General features: G+C 44.2%; 1 protein-coding gene across 1 annotated transcript in view; it reads right to left on the bottom strand.

Moving 5' to 3' along the window:
* Positions 1–22174, bottom strand: part of LOC123481712 (receptor tyrosine-protein kinase erbB-4-like) — a 66432-nt gene that overhangs the window by 21915 nt on the left and 22343 nt on the right. Inside the window, exon 3 of the mRNA XM_045206462.1 lies at positions 2077–2208. Within this exon, the coding sequence (XP_045062397.1) occupies positions 2077–2208 (132 nt within the window). The remainder of the gene's footprint in view (positions 1–2076; positions 2209–22174) is intronic.

Raw genomic sequence — 22174 nt, 5'->3', positions numbered from 1 at the left:
ATAGCCCAGACCTCAATCCAATTAAAAATCTGTGGTATGACTTAAAGATTGCTGTACACCAGCGGAACCCATCCAACTTGAAGGAGCTGGAGTAGTTTTGCCTTGAAGAATGGGCAAAGATCCCAGTGGCTAGATGTGCCAAGCTTATAGAGACATACCCCAAGAGACTTGCAGCTGTAATTGCTGCAAAAAAGTGGCTTTACAAAGTATTGCCTTTCTTTTTTTTTCTTGTTTCTTTCACAATAAAACATATTTTGCATCTTCAAAGTGGTAGGCATGTTGTGTAAATCAAATGATACAAACCCCCCAAAAATCAATTTTAATTCCAGGTTGTAAGACAACAAAATAGGAAAAATGCCAAGGGGGTGAATACTTTCGCAAGCCACTGTATACCTGAGCCCACACAGAGTTGTATCTGGTGTCATAACCAGGCTTTAGTGTCCAAGGTCTTACTATCTACATTCTAATTCCCATTGACCTTCAGTACAACTATCACACTCTTTCTCTCCATATCATATGTTTCACTACTTCTTTAAAACAGAGAGAGCTGAAGGTTAAAATGTCGAAACGAAACGAATGTACAACTTTCTGTGTTATGGGTTTGGCTATAAGAGCTAGAGAGGCTTAAACGTGGATTGATATGGACTCGATTTCAAATTCCTTTCTTGTTTTGAAGAGCCAATAAAAACAGAAACAAAACAAAAACCTGGAGTTGCCCCAAGAATAGAGGAGATTATAGTCTAAGGACGGATTACAAGTTTCCAGACCCCTTGATCTTTAGTAGGATATGTAGTGTGTTTGTATGTGTATGTGTGTGTGTGTGTGTGTTTGTGTTTGCGTGCATGCGTGCGTGTGTGTGTGTGTGTAAATCAGATTATCAAAAGTATTGAGTGAGACCAATGAAGGGAATGCAATATAAACCGATTGAAGTTTGGCAGATCCAGAGGTTGTACTAGGACAGCTAGTCATTAATAACACAAAACAAATGTAATACATAAAGAATAAACCAAAAGCAACAGATATATCACCAACATAAAACAATGACAAAATCACTACATAAAACATGAGGGAACTATAGAGCAAGGGTTACAAACAGACTCATGAGACAATGAGAGAAAATCGGGTCAGAAGAGCAATAACATATGGTGTCTTAAACCCCCCCGAACCCCTTAGTCAGATTAGGCCCGATGGCATGTTTGTGCCATAAAAAAAAAAAATACTATAATTGTGTTCACTTGTCTTCTCTTTGATTAGAGAAAGGCATTAGTGCCAGATTATGCATTTCTTGGAACTGTTGTTTTACGGATTAAGGTTACTTTGTGTATCCCAAATGACATCCTATCCCCTTTATAGTGTACTACTTCCCTTCGAGCTCTGGTCAAAAGTTGTGCACTACACTGTATAGGGAAAAGGGTGCCATTTGGGACGTAGACTTACTGATTGCTTTTCTGGCTGTTGACACTTCTTGTGTAGCCACTTCTTGGTTAATATGGTACATCTGTGATGTCATTTCATTAGGGTCACAGTTGAGCAAGGTATATTTTGTAGGCTCTTAGACGTGACATGTTGAGATATTATGATCTTAATTCTGTTTATGGCAGCCTTGTCCTATATGCATCTGTCACCATGTGTTTATGACATAGTTTGTCTCTCTCCATTGTCGTAAAAGCTATAAAGGTAAATTGATGAAATCATTTATTTGTGCATGAGAATGTGGGTGGATGGATAGACATTTCCTCTTTTGTTGGTGAGTTACTCACATGTAACAATGATATCGGTAGTCATAGTCTGTCTCTTCCTATTCTTGTAAAAGACATCCAGGCTACATAGGCGACATAACTACATGGGCCCCGTGTAGCTCAGTTGGTAGAGCATGGCGCTTGCAACGCCAGGGTTGTGGGTTTGATTCCCACGGGGGGCCAGTATGATTATAATTTTATTTTAAATGTATGCACTCACTAACTGTAAGTCGCTCTGGATAAGAGCGTCTGCTAAATGACTAAAATGTAAATAACTTATTTCAGTATAAAAGTGTTAAGAAAATTATTTGACATTTTCCATTGGTGAGCTACTCACATGTAACACTGCTATTGGTGGGCACCACCAGAGGGCTGACGCGGGCGTTTTTGACGATGTCTTGCCAGTGGATGGTGTCTGCGTGGCACAGGAACTTATTCTGGTCGACATAGACACCGCCCTGTAGGATCTCTGTGGGATAGGAGAAAACACAAAGAAAGACATCAGGACAAAGTACTGACACACACACACACACACATACATATAGGTGTACACAGATATGTAACCCGTTTCAGAAAGCTGGGCGTATGACAGACGTCATTACTTCACAGGAGAGGCATTTGAATGTAAAAAACGTTTTTTTTTAATCTAAACCAATTTTTTGTTGTTGCTGAAATGCCTTTTTTAACATGTGAACTTTCATGTGCCGTAATAACAAACTGATATGTCATCTGTAAATATAAATAAAATGTGAAATCATAAAGCTGTTTAGACACAGAGAAAATACAGAATCTTGCCTAGAGGAATAGCTAAAGGAGACCTCAGCCCTGATCCGGAGTACAGCACCGCTCTATCCTCAGCCAGACAGACATAATAGATGTGGTTTTCGGCCAGACAGACAAAGCCTTGTCTTATTGGTGTTATTATTAACCGTCATCTAGTTTCATTGTTGTTTTTCCTCTCTCCTCCTCCTTAGATTGGAGACTCATACCAGCAGACACACACAAACATGCACGAACACACATATATGCACGCATGGACGTATGCACACACACACACACACACACACACACACACACACAGAGGAAATAATTACGTTACCCCCCCATGATACCAAATCCATCCAGCCTGGGTTTAAACCCCCAGCCAGTGTGAGAAAGACAACACTAACAAGTTTGTAATTTCATATTTCATCATGGGAGGGAGGAGAGGATGAGATGGATATCCTGCCTGCGTCCCAAATGGCACCCTATTCCCTATATAGTGCACTACTTTTGACCAGGGCCCTGGGCACTATACAGGGAATAGGATGCCATTTGGGATGCAGCCCCAGTCTTCTAATATGGATCATACTGTCAACCTCGGATCAGAGAGTTTACTGGAGCTGGGGGGGATCCGACCAACCCCATCTCTTCACCCTCACTAAACTCCATCCCTCAGTGCACTATTGTGTTCTCTGATTGGTGCACAGAGGGCAGCCCTGATTATTCTCATCACAGAATTCTCAGAGAGAGTCCTTGTCAGACCTAATCCAGACTATTCTCAGAGAGAGTCCTTGTCAGACCTAATCCAGACTATTCTCAGAGAGTCCTTGTCAGACCTAATCCAGACTATTTTCAGAGAGAGTCCTTGTCAGACCTAATCCAGACTATTCTCAGAGAGAGTCCTTGTCAGACCTAATCCAGACTATTCTCAGAAAGAGTCCTTGTCAGACCTAATCCAGACTATTCTCAGAGAGAGTCCTTGTCAGACCTAATCCAGACTATTCTTAGAGAGAGTCCTTGTCAGACCTAATCCAGACTATTCTCAGAGAGAGTCCTTGTCATACCTAATCCAGACTATTCTCAAAGAGAGTCCTTGTCAGACCTAATCCGGACTATTCTCAGAGAGAGTCCTTGTCAGACCTAATCCAGACTATTCTCAGAGCGAGTCCTCTTCAGACCTAATCCAGACTATTCTGAAAGAGAGTCCTTGTCAGACCTAATCCAGACTCCCGTTGAATTTTAAAAAACAAAAACAAAAACTTGTTAGAAGATTTGCATTATTTACAGAGCTGGCTTTGTCTATCTCTCCACAAGTGTGTATGGGTGTGTGTGGCTCTCTCTATTTGCAACAAGCAGATTAGATTAGCGACGTACGGCTGAAACAGATTAGACATATTCATAACCACTATGGGGCTGGCAGGCTGGCGGAAGTCCCGTAACAGTGTGTGTGTGTGTGTGTTTGTATGTGGGACGGTTCCGCTAGGGTACGTGTGGCACTCACAGCACAGAGGAGGGAGGAGGGAGCTACTGCTGCAGCTACAGGCAAGGCCGTGCAGAGGACAAACAAAGACTACCAAACACAAAACCTCAACATGACTTCCCTGACCCCCAATGGGTTTTTATGGACCAGAGGAGAGGCGATGTGGTGTGTGTGTGTGTGTTTGTGTGCGCATGCATGTGTGCGTGTGCGCGTTAGCTCATGGTTGACTTGTCTCTTTGAGCATGGATGACCCTCTCTACGTGCTCCAACTGTGCTTACTGAATCACTAGTTTTTAAACATGAGGTACACATGGGGCCTATGAGTGAAGTATGACAGATAGGAGGAAAGTGGCTCAAAACGAAAAGAACCAGAGAGGTAAAAGCTTGGTTAGAACACCACCAGTATCCAACTGTTGTCACAACATTAACACCCTCAGAAAATGTATTATTGTGAGACCTTAAAAAAATATATTTTTAAAAGGTTATCAATTTCCACAGTTGAATTGTCCCCAAATTACAACCAACAGAAACAAGTCTAGACTTGATGCTTTAGTAGTAACTTAAGAGGTATACACACACACACACATAACTTGCTTTGGACACAAAAGAGCAGTGTAATATAAGATGCAGGTAGAAATTGCTTATAGCAACAACACGGCAGTACACACAATAACCCTTTATGAGAAATTGCTACCTTGAACAGACTGTAATAGCAGCTAGCGTATGAGCATTGATTTATGATTGTGTTCATTGTCTAAAGAGGTCTGGAGGATGCAGAGTAAGTCTTAGTCCCAACTGTATATAGTGCACTTCTTTTGACCAGGGCTCATAGGGATGTGGTCAAAAGGAATGCACTTTATAGGGAATAGGGTTCCATTTGGGAGGCAGACTGGGATTCATGACAGTGTGTTGTTATTCACCATTTATCCTCCGAACAGGCACTCAACTATAATATTAACAATCATACAGTTAACGCCCAAGGGAAGAGGGACAGAAACCACAGAGCGGACCAAGTAATCGTTCATGGAGAGAATTAATAAGCCAAACATACACACACACACACACACACACACACGTATTTAAGCTGCAGTGCTATGTCAAAACATCTCTTCTGCCTCCCTCCCTCCCCCCACCTCTCCCTCCCTCCCTCCCTCCCTCCCCTCCCTCCCTCCCACCTCTCCCTCCCTGCCTCCCTCCCTCCCTCCCTCCCTCCCTCCCTCCTCCCTCCCTCCCTCCCTCCCTCCCTCCCTCCCTCCTCTCCCTCCCTCCTCCCCTCCCTCCATCCTTCCATCCCTCCCTCCCTCCCTCCCTCCCTCCCTCCTCTTTCCATCCCTCCATCCCAAACAAACCATCGGAGGAAAATAATAAGAAATGTAGGAAAGCAGAACAAATGTATGCAGACAATTCTTCCAAGGGTAAACGCTCCTTCTGTTTTTTAATTGAGGAGTGGGGAGAAATGTGATTAATTCTGGGAAGCAGATATCAAACTTAGCTTATACAGCTCGAATGGCTGGAATTGGAAAATGCTTTAATGGCCTCTTTATAAAGGATGCAAATCATTGTCTTGTTGTTATTGTGTTATCTAATAAAATGATAAGATGGAGAATATTCAGCACAGATGCTCTACGTGTTTTATATGAGGATATGAGGTCATTCTTTCTAGTGTGTGTGTGTGTGTGTGTGTGTGTGTGTGTTGTGTGTGTGTGTGTGTGTGTGTGTGTGTCTTGTGTTTATACACCACAAATTCCAACTAACCTTATGCTGTGAAAGTCTTAACATGACAAATGGCTTCATATTCTCAATAATAATGAAAGAACCTTCACTGTATTTATAGTGTGAAATTGCAGTTTGGGAATTTTTTTCATAAACACAGAGACACACACATGGATGCTATGAACCTGACGTTTATGTAACAGGAAGAGTACTTTGGGGTAAACTGTTTTTATCACATTCACACATGCATGCACGTACAAACACACGAGCACGCACACGCACGCACACACACACACACCCCACGAACACACACACACCCCAGGAACACACACACACACACCCTATGAACACACACACACACAGCCTAGTTTAGATGGACATAGTTTAGTAAATTGAATCGCCCTTTATCTTCCTGAGCTCGCCTAGCGCGTCAATTACCAATAAGAAGCATACTAGCACTGAGCCCCAGAGGGGTGCACCTTGAAAAGAACCAAGCTGTTCACAACCCTGCTGTTCACACAGACACACACAGACACACAGACACACACACACACACACACACAGACACACACAGGCCATGGTCAGAAGTAGTGCACTATTCAGGAAACAGGGTGGCATAAAAACACTGATTCTTAATATTTAATAGCAATGTGTAATGGGTGGGTCACAAGTTTTGAAGACCTCTCTCTATATTTTACATACAGTGAGGGAAAAAAGTATTTGATCCCCTGCTGATTTTGTAAGTTTGCCCACTGACAAAGAAATTATCAGTCTATCATTTTAATGGTAGGTTTATTTGAACAGTGAGAGAAAGAATAACAAAAAAAAGAAATTGCATTTTAATGAGGGAAATAAGTATTTGACCCCTCTGCAAAACATGACTTAGTACTTGGTGGCAAAACCCTTGTTGGCAATCACAGAGGTCAGACATTTCTTGTAGTTGGCCACCAGGTTTGCACACATCTCAGGAGGGATTTTGTCCCACTCCTCTTTGCAGATCTTCTCCAAGTCAGCTCCCTCCACAGATTTGCTATGGGATTAAGGTCTGGAGACTGGCTAGGCCACTCCAGGACCTTAATGTGCTTCTTCTTGAGCCACTCCTTTGTTGCCTTGGCCGTGTGTTTTGGGTCATTGTCATGCTGTAATACCCAGAGGGAGAGGGAGAGCGAGAGAGCGAGAGCGAGAGCGAGAGCGAGAGCGAGAGAGAGAGAGAGAGAGAGAGAGAGAGAGAGAGAGAGAGAGAGAGAGAGAGAGAGAGAGATACAGTGTGAGAGGGAAGGGGGGGCCAGTCATGTCTCTTCTGTACAAACAGGTAATTCCCCTCTCATCCATCATCCTCACACACACACACACACGCGCACAAGCACTCACACACACACACACACACACAAACACGCACACACACATAGAGAGAGAGAGAGAAAACCGTCCATCTCAACCCAGCCTGGCCTTCTGGGCCCAGTTTCGTTACCAAGGATACCACATCTATGTGACAAATCAGAGCTGAGCAAACTTCAACAAACAATGAGATAAACAAAACCACAGAGGGCTTTCCCTTGAGGAACCACAGAGCTGTGCCAAGAACACTAATACAACCACTGATTTGACCACTATATTCCAAGTGATGTTAGTAGGTGTTTAGTCTAAGTACTGTGGCTGTGTCTGACTGCTTCAGTGAGTCCAGCCTGTACTGCTTTACAGGATCTGTGAGCACAGAGCACAGTTTACCCTGCACTCATCCCACCTCCACTCAGTGCCCTGTGGACCATAGGCATACACCTGCTACAGAGACCAGGGGGAGTCTCTGTGGCACACAGCTGAGAAAGTTTTCAAAGGAAAATAATGTTTATGTTCTTCAGGATAAACACTACAGTACATGAACCTGCTGTTAGCAAACATATACAAATATCCATATGAATTATACATTCTAAAACACATTTATGTATCAAGACACAATGATATATCTATTCAAAGCAACACCAAATTCAAAGCAACCCCGCATCACCTTAGAGAAACTAATGATGCCAAAATATAAAGTAGACATGGCATGGATATTAAAACATATTACATGTCATATGTAACAAGACAAAATATATACTGCATTTACCCACAAAAATAACCCCCCTCTTGGTTAGCAATTGAAGAAGAAATGTCCCACCCCATGCCACTTAGATTAATAGCGTACGGAACACTTCATGAATATCTGAAAAAACCATCCAACAATATCTGCTTCTTGGAATGTTCTTAAAATTGTTGGAAATAAATGTGATGTCTCCTTATGCACCTCCTTTCAAACAACTATCTGGAGTAATCCACACATATGAATTAATCACAGACAGGTATTGTGGAGAGACTGGCTACAGATGGGAGTTTGGACCGTGTCTGATTTGTATAAAGATGGTAAAATGATGGGTCTGAATGAACTAAAGGATAAGACCGGCTTTAACAACCATTTTTGAATAATTCCGATTGTACAGGCAGTCAAGTCGGCAGATAGAACAATTACATTTAAACATGATTTGAACAAATTGGAAACTTTCATAAAGGATGTCCATTCCAAAAACCACCTGGCATCTAGGGTTTATAAATTCTTAAATTAAAAAACAAGGGGACTACACCTTTCCTTAAGAGAGAAATGGGGTGAAGATTTGAAGATGAATAAGCAAGAAATTGAATGGAAAAAGGTGTGGAAAAATTGCTTTAAAACATGCAGAGAGTCTAAAACACAAATATTTAATATAATTAATAGAACTTACTGGATTCCCTCTAAAATGTACAAGGCAAAAATGACAGCCGATAGGAAATGTTGGAGATGTAAATCAGATGATGCTGGGCTTGTTCATATGTTGGTCAAGTGTCCTAAGTTGGAAGCATATTGGAAAATAATATTCTCTCTATTTCAAGGAGCAATAGAAAATGGACTACATACAAATGCAGCCTTTATATTGCTGGGAATTAACCTCCCAGAAAATACACCAAATGCTTCCATGCTCAGGTCACTAACTCTCATTGCTAAAAGGGCAATTTTAAGGCATTGGAAAGAGGAGCAGTCACCCTCATTTGCAGAATGGCTTAAACTGTCAATGAACACTGACTAATATTGCAAATGGAAATGGAAAGCTAAAGGAATATTTAGCCAAGTTTAAAGTTGTCTTGGAGTGAACGAAAAAGGGAATAAAAATGTTATTTATAATATGTAATTAATACTAATCATGGGTAGTGATAAAAAATGTTTGATACAAAATCAATATACCAATCAATAATATGTACATTTATACAAATAATGTACATAATGAGAAATTGATAGCAATTCTATCATGATTCTAACTTTACCATTTCATAATATTAATTCCCTATTTATTTATTTTTCTTGAAATTTCGTTGCAGCCCTCCCATACTGTGTATGCAACGTTTGCATTTACATTCATAGTTAGGATGAAATTGTGATATGCAAAGAAAAGGAAAGTATAGAAATGTGACTGAGTCAAAATAGGAGGAGCGAGAACAATGTTGTTGGTGTGATATGTTGTACAGTGAGGGAAAAAATAATTTGATCCCCTGCTGATTTTGTACGTTTGCCCACTGACAAAGACATGATTGGTCTATAATTTTAATGGTAGGTTTATTTGAACAGTGAGGGACAGAATAACATTAAAAAAATCCTGAAAAACACATGTCAAAAATGTTATAAATTGATTTGCATTTTAATGAGGGAAATAAGTATTTGACCCCCTCTCAATAAGAAAGATGTCTGGCTCCCAGGTGTCTTTTATACAGGTAATGAGCTGAGATTAGGAGCACACTCTTAAAGGGAGTATTCCTAATCTCAGTTTGTTACCTGTATAAAAAGACACCTGTCCACAGAAGCAATCAATTAGATTCCAAACTCTCCACCATGGCCAAGACCAAAAAGCTCTCCAAGGATGTCAGGGACAAGATTGTAGACCTACACAAGGCTGGAATGGGCTACAAGACCATCGCCAAGCAGCTTGGTGAGAAGGTGACAACAGTTGGTGCTATTTTTCGCAAATGGAAGAAACACAAAATAACTGTCAATCTCCCTCGGCCTGGGGCTCCATGCAAGATCTCACCTCGTGGAGTTGCAATGATCATGAGAACGGTGAGGAATCAGCCCAGAACTACACGGGAGGATCTTGTCAATGATCTCAAGGCAGCTAGGACCATAGTCACCAAGAAAACAATTGGTAACACACTACGCCGTGAAGGACTGAAATCCTGCAGTACCCGCAAGGTCCCCCTGCTCAAGAAAGCACATATACAGGCCCGTCTGAAGTTTGCCAATGAACATCTGAATGATTCAGAGGAGAACTGGGTGAAAGTGTTGTGGTCAGATGAGACCAAAATCGAGCTCTTTGCCATCAACTCAACTCGCCGTGTTTGGAGGACAAGGAATGCTGCCTATGACCCCAAGAACACCATCCCCACCGTCAAACATGGAGGTGGGAGCATTATGCTTTGGGGGTGTTTTTCTGCTAAGGGGACAGGACAACTTCACTGCATCAAAAGGACGATGGACGGGGCCATGTACCGTCAAATCTTGGGTGAGAACCTCCTTCCCTCAGCCAGGGCATTGAAAATGGGTTGTGGATGGGTATTCCAGCATGACAATGACCCAAAACACACAGCCAAGGCAACAAAGGAGTGGCTCAAGAAGAAGCACATTAAGGTCCTGGAGTGGCCTAGCCAGTCTCCAGACCTTAATCCCATAGAAAATCTGTGGAGGGAGCTGAAGGTTCGAGTTGCCAATTGTCAGCTTCGAAACCTTAATGACTTGGAGAAGATCTGCAAAGAGGAGTGGGACAAAATCCCTCCTGAGATGTGTGCAAACCTGGTGGCCAACTACAAGAAACGTCTGACCTCTGTGATTGCCAACAAGGGTTTTGCCACCAAGTACTAAGTCATGTTTTGCAGAGGGGTCAAATACTTATTTCCCTCATTAAAATGCAAATCAATTTATAACATTTTTGTCATGCATTTTTCTGGATTTTGTTGTTGTTATTCTGTCTCTCACTGTTCAAATAAACCTACCATTAAAATTATAGACTGATCATGTCTTTGTCAGTGGGCAAACGTACAAAATAAGCAGGGGATCAAATAATTTTTTTCCTCACTGTATGTGTTGTAATGACATTTTTAATAATAAAAAAACAAAATAACAATTTATATATCTGTGTATCCAGACACAATGATATACAGCTGCGGAAAAAATTAAGAGACCACTGCAAAATTATCAGTTTCTCTGGTTTTACTATTTATAGGTATGTGTTTGGGTAAAAATAACATTTTTGTTTTATTCTATAAACTACTGACAACATTTCTCCCAAATCCCCCCAAATATTGTAATTTAGAGCATTTATTTGCAGAAAATGACAACTGGTCAAACTAACAAAAAAGATGCAGTGTTGTCAGACCTCGAATAATGCAAAGAAAATAAGTTCAAGTTCATTTTTAAACAACACAATAGCAATGTTTTAACTTAGGAAGAGTTCAAAAATCAATATTTGGTGGAATTACCCTGATTTTCAATCACAGCTTTCATGCGTCTTGGCATGCTCTCCACCAGTCTTTCACATTGATGTTGGGTGACTTTATGCCACTCCTGGCGCAAAACTTCAAGCAGCTCGGCTTTGTTTGATGGCTTGTGACCATCCATCTTCCTCTTGATCACATTCCAGAAGTTATCAATGGGGTTCAGGTCTGGAGATTGGGCTGGCCATGACAGGGTCTTGATCTGGTGGTCCTCCATCCACACCTTGATTGACCTGGCTGTGTGGCATGGCGCATTGTCCTGCTGGAAAAACCAATCCTCAGAGTTGGGGAACAATGTCAGAGCAAAAGGAAGCAAGTTTTCTTCCAGGACAACCTTGTACGTGGCTTGATTCATGCGTTCTTCACAAAGACAAATCTGCCCGATTCCAGCCTTGCTGAAGCACCCCCAGATCATCACCGATCCTCCACCAAATTTCACAGTGGGTGCGAGACACTGTGGCTTGTAGGCCTCTCCAGGTCTCCGTCTAACCATTAGACGACCAGGTGTTGGGCAAAGCTGAAAATTGGACTCATCAGAGAAGATGACCTTACTCCAGTCCTCTACGGTCCAATCCTTATGGTCTTTTGCAAACCTCAGCCTGGCTCTTCTTTGCTTCTCATTGATGAAGGGCTTTTTTCTAGCTTTGCACGACTTCAGCCCTGCCCCTAGGAGCCTGTTTCGAACCGTCCTCACCGTGCACTTCACTCCAGCTTCCGTTTTCCATTCTTTTTGTAGGTCACTTGATGTCATCCTACGGTTGTTGAGTGACATTTGAATGAGTTGGCGGTCATCCCGGTCAGTAGAGAGTCATTTTCGCCCTCTGCCGGTCTGTAGCTTTGTTGTCTCCAATGTCTGCTGCTTGACCTTGTTCTTATGAATCAGCGTCTTTGAAATTTTAAGGATGGAAGCAACCTGACGCTCACTGTATCCCTCTGCCAGTAAAGCCAGAATTGAACCCTTCTTTTCCTCACTCAAAACTTTCCTTTTCAACTCTTTTGGCATGGTCAATAGTTATTTTTTGATTAATATTACTTTTGAGGTACTATTAGCCCTGTTTTTGCCATCCAGCTGGTCCTATTGCAAGATGATAGTGATGACCACAGTAGTGTTTTTTATACTTTTCCTCATTAAATAAGATTTGGTTCATGTGATCACCTAATCAGTACCTAATTCAGTAGAATGAGGTGTGCCTGTGTTGGAATTCAACAGACACTGGAATGGAATGGCTGTCATACATGTAGAGATGCTGATTTAAGAACAATCTGCAGTGGTCTCTTAATTTTTTCCACAGCTGTAAATCAGAGTAACAGAATGTTTTATATCTGGGTAATAAACACTCTAATCACCTAAAGAAGGAGACAGATGAAACAGACCTCTTGGTAACTAGGTAGTTAATTTAGCCCTATATCACCCCATTTATACCACAGCTTAACACAAGGTCAGGGGGAAGAGGACCTCACATAAATCTCCTATAGGAATGGCGGTGCTATTTTAATGCTATTTTAAGGTGGTTAACACTGGGAGAGAGTGAAATACAGCCAGGGAACCATTCACACGAAATTGTGGTTTTACGTAATTAACTAGTGACCTGAAAAGATCAACTGCATTAACTCTAATACATAAAACACTTCATGAGAGGTTCACTGAAGAGAGGGGGGAGGAGGGGGAGAGAGGATGAGAGAGGGAGGGGAAGAGAGAGAGAGAGAGAGAGAGAGAGAGAGAGAGAGAGAGAGAGAGAGAGAGAGAGAGAGAGAGAGGTGTTTTTCTGGATATGCAGTGGTGCGTTACTGCACATTGGGGTTGTCGTAAGCGGAGAGGAAATGACATGGAAACACAACTTTTTAACCCAACGCCTCCGCTGACATTCACGCCTGAACGACCACGCCAAGAAGATTGTCATGTGACAATCATGTGATCATCATAATACACTTATATTAAATTTTATTATGGGGAGGGATGGTGGACTAGAATATAGTGCCTTAAAAAAAAAACCTGTCTGCCTCTCAAATGGTACCTTATTCATTTACATTTACATTTACGTCATTTAGCAGACGCTCTTATCCAGAGCATACATTATTTTATCGAACCCACAACCCTTATTCCCTATATAGTGCACTATTTTTGATCAGGGCCCATCCTGAGCCCTATAGGGCTCTGGTCTAAAGAAGTGCACTATATAGGGAATAAGGTGTCCTTTGCGAATCAGCCTCTCCTAAATGCTAACAGCATCTATTGTGTTTTCTTTCTTTCCATTTAAACAGCTCAAGGTCGGTTCCCTGGTTCACAATGAGTCATTTTTGTCCTGGAGAGGAGGACAGTCAAGGGTGGAAAACAAGAGCTCGACCCCATAACAGCACTTGAAAACAAATTACATTCGCAATAAATAAAAGACTGCAGCCACATAGAAATAAATCTCCTTTAGATCTGCCCGCAAGGTTGATGTTGATAAAAAAAGTATCAACAGATGAAAAATGAAAAAGGATGAAAAATTAGAAAGGAAACGAAAAATGTGCTTGTCTTCACTTCAGAGCAGAGTGCATGGGCCATTTCTGCTGGTATCCACTGTGGGAAAATGTCGATATAAAATGGGGGAAAAGGACAAATGAAGTCCAACTGTCCATACCTAAACACTCTTCTTTCAGTATATATGTTTAATCCATTACATCAATAAATCTATATATTCAACAGATTTAGAGTAATTACACATATTTCAAAAGGGATCACAATAGTCTTAGTATGAAAGTTGCTGTCTTGGTAGTGGTAGTGGAGGAAGAATGGTGGTAAAGTGGTGGTAAAGTCTCTCTTAATTTGAAACAGTTTGCTACAGCAGGAAAAGAATCCTGCAGCAATAGGAAATGTGAATTATTATGTGGATTATAATTAATGGACATCTTTGTAGAGGTTTATATTTTTGTAGAAGTTGATACAATTTCAAAATGAAAATTGCAAACTTTAGAAGCCTTTTAAAAACTAAAATACACTACAAGTTTGCATTTGATCAAATGAAGATCCTACATCTGTAGTACAGGGCTGGTAAAGCCAGGGGTGGTAAAGCTAGGCCTGGTTGGTTAAAAACATTGTTGTTTGTTTTTGTGTTTATGTGTTTGCTTGTGTGTGTCTTTTCCTCATGACCTGATTGTCCTTGGCGTCTGCAGCAGCCAGCCAGCAATATTGTTTTGTGTAACAAAGGCACACACATACTGTACACACACACACACACACATACACACACACACACACACACACACACACACACACAGAGAGTGTAGGCCATTGGGACTGCAGACGGCGTGGGGGCGTCATTCGGCCACAACCCTTCTCTCTCCTGCCACTGCCCGCCACCACGCCCGACACCGTCTCTCCACTCCTCCATGGCGGGTAGTAATTACGTTTAAAGCCTGCTGATTAAATTTCACCCATCCCTCATGCAATTGTTTCCAGAAATCTTTATGAAAAATGGCAGAGATAAAGGATTATGGGAAGGAAGCAATTCCTTAAGTTAAAAGGAGGGAGAAAGGGAGAAGGGAAAAAACCAAAAGGGAGGAGGGAGGGAAGGAGGGTTATGTACAGTATATTTTCTAACTTTAGCCACGGCAAAGCCCTGATCATATTTACCTTGTGGGTACGATAGAGGAGGAAGGAGTGACGCAGAGAAATGGAACCACACAATGAGTAAGTGTGTAAGAATAATATATTGAATATATTGATTGACATTATATAGCTCGAAGTAGTTGGAAAGGTAGTGTAACCAAGCACACACTTTGCTCCCAGGTGAATGTGAGCAGTACAGGTGCTTGTACATAACTATTCATATTAGAGGATAACATTACATATTCAAACAAGAGGATCATAGCTGCAAGTGTAAAAAACAAGGGAGGAATTAAAGATAGAAGACAGAGAGAAAAAGGGGAGAGAAAGAGAGAGTAGAGAGAGAGAGCGAAAGACTAGAGGGAGAGAAAACATAATGGGAGAGAGAAACAGAGAGAGAGCGTGTATGGGGGGATTGCTGAGGGCCACTTTGCTTATCAATGTTGATGTCTGATCAGCTCCCTGTAGCATTGGAATGAGGCGCTCTCTCTCTTTCAAACGGACACAGAGAAATAAACCCCAGCTAAATGAGAGCACGGTGCACCTGCATACAAATGACCCTGACTCAGCCTCAACACAGACATGACTTGGGATACAAAGCTACAGAGCTGCATGTGCAGTGTGTGTGTGTTTGTGTTTGTGTGTTTGTGGCGAGGCCGTGCTCTGTATATTTAGCTCATAAATGTGTACGTGCCAACAACAGGTCACACAGAGCCACTTTCTTTCTGTTTAGAGCTGCTGCTGCTTTTCTAATCAGACCCGACCGTGACCCTACATCTGAATGACAACCCAAATCAAATCAAATCAAATCAAGCTTTATTTATACAGCACACTTCAGACATGGAATGCAACGCAATGTGCTTCACAGGAAAAAACAAATAAAAAACAATGAAATAAAAGCTGAAATACTTACTACACAACAAACATAAGATTAAAAAAACTAAAGAATGACACAAACTGAACAGTCGTGATCTAACGTTTTGAGAATTACACAAGTATTGGTCTTCACAAAGTTCGCTGCGTCAGTGTTATGATATATTTTTGTCAGATGTTACTATGGTATACTGAAGTATAATTACAAGCATTCCATAAGTGTCAAAGGCTTTTATTGACAATTACATTAAGTTTATGCAGAGTCAATATTTGCAGTGTTGACCCTTCTTTTTCAAGACCTCTGCAATCCGCCCTGGCATGCTGTCAATTAACTTCTGGGCCACATCCTGACTGATGGTAGCCCATTCTTGCATAATCAATGCTTGGAGTTTGTCAGAATTCGTGGGTTTTTGTTTGTCCACCCGCCCCTTGAGGATCGTCCACAAGTTCTCAATGGGATTAAGGTCTGGGGAGTTTCCTGTTCATGGACCCAAAATGTTGATGTTTTGTTCCCCGAGCCAGTCATCACTTTTGCAAGGTGCTCCATCATGCTGGAAAAGGCATTGGTCATCACCAAACTGTTCTTGGATGGTTGGGAGAAGTTGCTCTCGGAGGATGTGTTGGTACCATTCTTTATTCATGGCTGTGCTCTTAGGCAAAATTGTGAGTGAGCCCACTCCCTTGGCTGAGAAGCAACCCCATAAATGAATGGTCTCAGGATGCTTTACTGTTGGCATGACACAGGACTGATGGTAGCGCTCACCTTGTCTTCTTCGGACAAGGTGTTTTCCGGATGCCCCAAACAATCGGAAAGGAGATTCATCAGAGAAAATGACTTTACCCCAGTCCTCAGCAGTCCAATCCCTGTACCTTTTGCAGAATATCAGTCTGTCCCTGATGTTTTTCCTAGAGAGAAGTTGCTTCTTTGCTGCCCTTCTTGACACCAGGCCATCCTCCAAAAGTCTTCGCCTCACTGTGCGTGCAGATGCACTCACACCTGCCTGCTGCCATTCCTGAGCAAGCTCTGCACTGGTGGTGCCCCGATCCCGCAGCTGAATCATCTTTAGGAGACGGTCCTGGCACTTGCTGGACTTTCTTGGGCACCCTGACGCCTTCTTCACAACAATTGAACCTCTCTCCTTGAAGTTCTTGATGATCCGATAAATGGTTGATTTAGGTGCAATCTTACTAGCAGCAATATCCTTGCCTGTGAAGCCCTTTTTGTGCAAAGCAATGATGACGGCACGTGTTTCCTTGCAGGTAACCATGGTTAACAGAGGAAGAACAATGATTTCAAGCACCACCCTCCTTTTAAAGCTTCCAGTCTGTTATTCTAACTCAATCAGCATGACAGAGTGATCTCCAGCTGTGTCTTCGTCAACACTCTCACCTGTGTTAACGAGAGAATCACTGACATGATGGCAGCTGGTCCTTTTGTGGCAAGGCTGAAATGCAGTGGAAATGTTTTTGGGGGATTAAGTTCATTTTCATGGCAAAGAGGAACTTTGCAATTAATTGCAATTTATCTGATCACTCTTCATGACATTCTGGAGTATATGCAAATTGCCATCATCAAAACTGAGGCTGCAGACTTTGTGAAAATTAGTATTTGTGTCATTCTCAAAACTTTTAACCACGACGGTAGAAAGCACCCTAAGGAAAAGCAAAGCTAAAAATATGTGTTTTAAGATCTCTTTTAAATATGTCCACAGTTTCGGCCCACCTCAGGTTCTCTGGCAGGCTATTCCAGAGGCTGGGGGCATTACTAACTAAAGGCTGCCTCTCCATGCCTCTTGGTCCTAAACTTTGGGATAGTTAAAAGGCCAGAGGACTAGAGGGACATGTATTGGGGTGGACAATCATGGATTGATTTTAAAACCAATAGAACAATCTTAAAATTAACTCAAACACTCACAGGCAGCTAGTGCAGAGACCTTAAAACCGGTGTAATGTGTGCTCTCCGTCTGGTCTTGGTCAGTACCCGTGCTGCAGCATTCTGTATGTTTTGCAGTTGACCAATGACTTTCTTGGGTATAACAGACAGGAGAGCATTACAGTAGTCAAGCCTGCTTGTAATAAAAGCATGGATGAGTCTCTCTGTATCAGCCTGTGAGCGATAAGGCCATTCTTGGCAATGTTCCTCAGGTGGTAAAAAGTTATTTTGGTCACATTCCTAATGTGTGAATCGAAATTTAGTTCAGAATCTAAAATAACACCTATGTTTTTTATCTATATTGCCTGTGAATTAAAATTTGCGGCCAGATTCTTTCTCTGTGCTTTGGCTCCAACAATATGTACCTCAGACTTGTCTTGATTTAGCTGGAGGAAGTTGTCAGCCACCCAAGTATTTAAATCACTAATACAATCAAATAATTTATCTGTGGAGCTAAAATCCTCTGGTGACACAGAATTGTAAAGTTGTGTATCGTCTGCGTCGCAGTGAAAATCAATGCTGTGCTTTCTGATAACACTGCCAAGGGGTAACATAATGGCAAATCAGAGGCGCTCGTGACAGACCTTGGACAGGCTAAATACCAATCGCATACAGGGCAGGTTTACACCCACCTGTGTGAACCAATGTGGAGCTACCGCTGCATAAAAGAGTCATAAGCAGAATTTAATGATGATGAACATGAAAACGATATGATCTCATCAAAGGCTTGGTGGACAAGAGGAACAGACACAGCTAGGGGAATCAATGGGTAAAGGAAGAAAGAGGACAATAACTACAACAGTGTTTGTGTGTGTGTGTGTGCATGCGTGGTGGCGAGGCTATGATCTGTATACTTAGCTAATGAATTGATGCGTAGTGTAACATCTAGGTGGATGAGCTGTGTATGGGGCTCCACAGGGGCCCTGCAGAACAACATGGGCCCTTCATGTCCCATTACACACAGATTCCCCTGCCTAACGCTGCCTGTGTGTGTGTACACATGTGTTCGTATGTGTGTGTGCGTGTGTGCACACGTGCGTGTGTGTTTCTGTCATGGTAGCTCTAAAACCTGCTCTGCTTTACCCATGGCTGCCTGCTTCTGCTCAATCTGCTCCACTTCTCTAAGGCCCAGCTAGCCTTGCCCAGCCAGTGAAAAATAAATGCATTAATAATGAATGAAGCTGTGATGCTGTGAGGGTGAGAAAGGGATGAGGGGGAGAGGGGGGATGAGGGGGGAGGGGGAGAGGGGGATGACAGGGAGAGGGGGATGACAGGGAGAGGGGGGATGAGGGGGGATGACAGGGAGAGGGGGATGACAGGGAGAGGGGGATGAGGGGGAGAGGGGGAGAGGGGGATGACGGGGAGAAGGGGATGTTGGGGAGAGGGGGATGATGGGGAGAGGGGGATGAGGGGGATGTCGGGGTGAAAGGGAAGAAGGGGATGACGGGGTAGGGGGGAGAAGGGGATGACGGGTAGAGGGGGATGAGGGGGAGAGGGGGAGAGGGGGATGAGGGGGAGAGGGGGAGAGGGGGATGACGGGGAGAAGGGGATGTTGGGGAGAGGGGGATGATGGGGAGAGGGGGATGAGGGGGGATGTCGGGGTGAAAGGGAAGAAGGGGATGACAGGGTAGGGGGAGAAGGGGATGACGGGTAGAGGGGGGATGAGGGGAGAGGGGGAGAGGGGGATGAGGGGGAGAGGGGATGACGGGGAGAGGGGGATGAGGGGGAGAGGGGGATGATGGGGAGAGGGGGATGACGGGGAGAGAGGGGATGAGGGGGAGAGGGGGAGAGGGGGATGACGGGGAGAAGGGGATGTTGGGGAGAGGGGGATGATGGGGAGAGGGGGATGAGGGGGGATGTCGGGGTGAAAGGGAAGAAGGGGATGACGGGGTAGGGGGAGAAGGGGATGACGGGTAGAGGGGGATGAGGGGGAGAGGGGGAGAGGGGGATGAGGGGGGAGAGGGGAGAGGGGGGATGACGGGGGAGAAGGGGATGTTGGGGAGAGGGGGATGATGGGGAGAGGGGGATGAGGGTATGTCGGGTGAAAGGGAAGAAGGGGATGACAGGGTAGGGGAGAAGGGGATGACGGGTAGAGGGGGGATGAGGGGGAGAGGGGGAGAGGGGGATGAGGGGGAGAGGGGGGATGACGGGGAGAGGGGGATGAGGGGAGAGGGGGATGATGGGGAGAGGGGGGATGACGGGGAGAGAGGGGGATGTCGGTGTGAGGGGGAGAAGGGGATGACGGGAAGGGGGAGAAGGGGATGATGGTGAGAGGGGGATGATGGGGAGAGGGGAATGATGGGGAGAGTGGGATGAGGAGGATGATGGGGAGAGGGGGATGAGTGGGCTGATGGGGAGAGGGGGGTGACGGGGAGAGGGGGATGACGGGGATTGACGGGGAGAGGGGGATGAGGGGGATGATGGGGAGAGGGGGATGACGGGGAGAGGGGGATGACTGGGCTGTACTGAGCTGTACTGGTCTGCGCTGGTCTGCGCTGGTCTGTGTCTGGGCTGGTCTGTGTCTGGGCTGTGTCTGGGCTGGTCAGTGTCTGGGCCGGGCTGTGTCTGGGCTGGTCTGTGTCTGGGCTGGTCTGTGTCTGGGCTGGTCTGTGTCTGGGTTGGTCTGCGTCTGGGCTGGGCTGTGCTGGTCTGTGCTGGGCTGAGTTGGTGCTGAGAGTCGAAGGATAGTGGTAATAGGACAGTGGTAGTGGTATGCTGTATGTGTCAGTAGGGACACTCAGGCTCTGGCGGTACTTTTGTGATTGACATCCCTCTATCCCCTCCTCTCTCTCTCCTCTCTGACATCCCTCTCTCCCCTCCTCTCTCTCTCCTCTCTGACATCCCTCTCTCCCCTCCTCTCTCTCTCCTATCTGACATCCCTCTCTCCCCTCCCCTCTCTCTCCTCTCTGACATCCCTCTCTCCCCTTCCTCTCTCTCTTCTCTGACATCCCTCTCTCCCCTCCCCTCTCTCTCCTCTCTGACATCCCTCTCTCTCCTCCCCTCTCTCTCCTCTAACATCCCTCTCTCTCCTCCCCTCTCTCTTCTCTCTGACATCCCTCTCTCTCCTCCCCTCTCTCTCCTCTCTGACATCCCTCTCTCCCCTCTCTCTCCTCTCTGATATCCCTCTCTCTCCTCTCTGACATCCCTCTCTCCCCTCTCTCTCCTCTCTGACATCCCTCTCTCTTCTCCCCTCTCTCTCCTCTCTGACATCCCTCTCTCCCCTCCTCTCTCTCTCCTCTCTTACATCCCTCTCTGCTCTCTCTCTCCTCTCTTACACCCTGCTCTTCCCTCTCTCTCACCACTCACACACTGCCACTCACACACACTCGCTCTCCACTCATCCCTCTGTTCTCTCTCTTCACTCTCTCTTCTCTATCTCCTTTCTTAATCTCTTACCTCCCTGGCCAGGAAAACCTCATTATTCCATCATATCCCCACTCGTCCCCTTGCTCCTCCCTACTACCTCGCTCCCTCTCTCTCACTCCTGCACCCCGGCAACACTGACATTTCAGAAATGAGAGGCCTGTGATTGGCGGGAAAATAAATAATTGGCTTAACCCTCCTGAAGTGTTTCATTAACATTTCCCTGTACTCCGAGGATGAAATGTGTTCCAATTAGGGCTAGCTAACCTCTTTGTGGGTCTAGGGAGAGAGGTGTGTTCGCATTAGGGGCTATTGGTGTGGGATTGGGGAGAGAGATGTGTGTTCCCATTAGGGGCTAACGTTAACGTTTTGGGATCGAGGAGAGAGAGGTGCGTTCTCATTATGGATAGATAACGCTGTGGGTTCGGTGAGAAGCAGGGAGAATGAGGGAGAAGGAGGTGGAGGAGGAGGAGGAGGAGGAGGAGGAGGAGGAGGAGGCTTCCCAATCCTAATCTCAACCCTGTTTTAGAAAGCAGGTATAATAGAGTCAGGAGAACCCTTGTGTACATGGATGATGACACTGGGGCTACGTTCCAATATCCACACTAGCATACCACTTAAAACGCATGCTGAATACATTGCTTCACTCTAAATGGTATGTTAGTGTGGACAATGCAACAGAAACTAGGTCTCTTGTTGTCAGGTCAGTTTTTTGTTAATGTCCGTTTTACCCATAGTCCTCCAGGCTGATAACGTGAGGGACTGGCCTGGTTTAGAGCTAACTAAAACATAGCCGGAGGGAGGAGTGGGAATAGACTGTGTTTTGATTATTAACTGACATTAAAATTCCTTGCATGCTCACATTAACTGTTAATGAGGCAAAAGTCTAGTTTCATCTGGTTCATCCGATTGACTGCTAAAAATATTCCTCTTAAACATGGAGAGATAGTAGACTGCGGGTACTAGATGTGCACAAGGTTACTCAGCTCACTGTCTACATTCTAGTGACCCTTCAGAAGAAGATGAATGGGGTGCAGCAGGGTACAGTACTAGGGCTCATCAGTTAGTCCAGTTAGTCCTTTTAGGCTGACCCCTCTGAGCAAGGGCTGTGAATTATTCAATAGTCAGACCCTGGTGTGTGAACAGCACAGCACATCGCTCTAGTTTCTTAG

Source organism: Coregonus clupeaformis, chromosome 23 (assembly GCF_020615455.1).
Source record: "Coregonus clupeaformis isolate EN_2021a chromosome 23, ASM2061545v1, whole genome shotgun sequence".
Lineage (NCBI taxonomy): Eukaryota > Metazoa > Chordata > Actinopteri > Salmoniformes > Salmonidae > Coregonus > Coregonus clupeaformis.
Note: the sequence above shows the minus strand (reverse complement) of the source record. Positions and strands in the feature narration are given on the sequence as shown.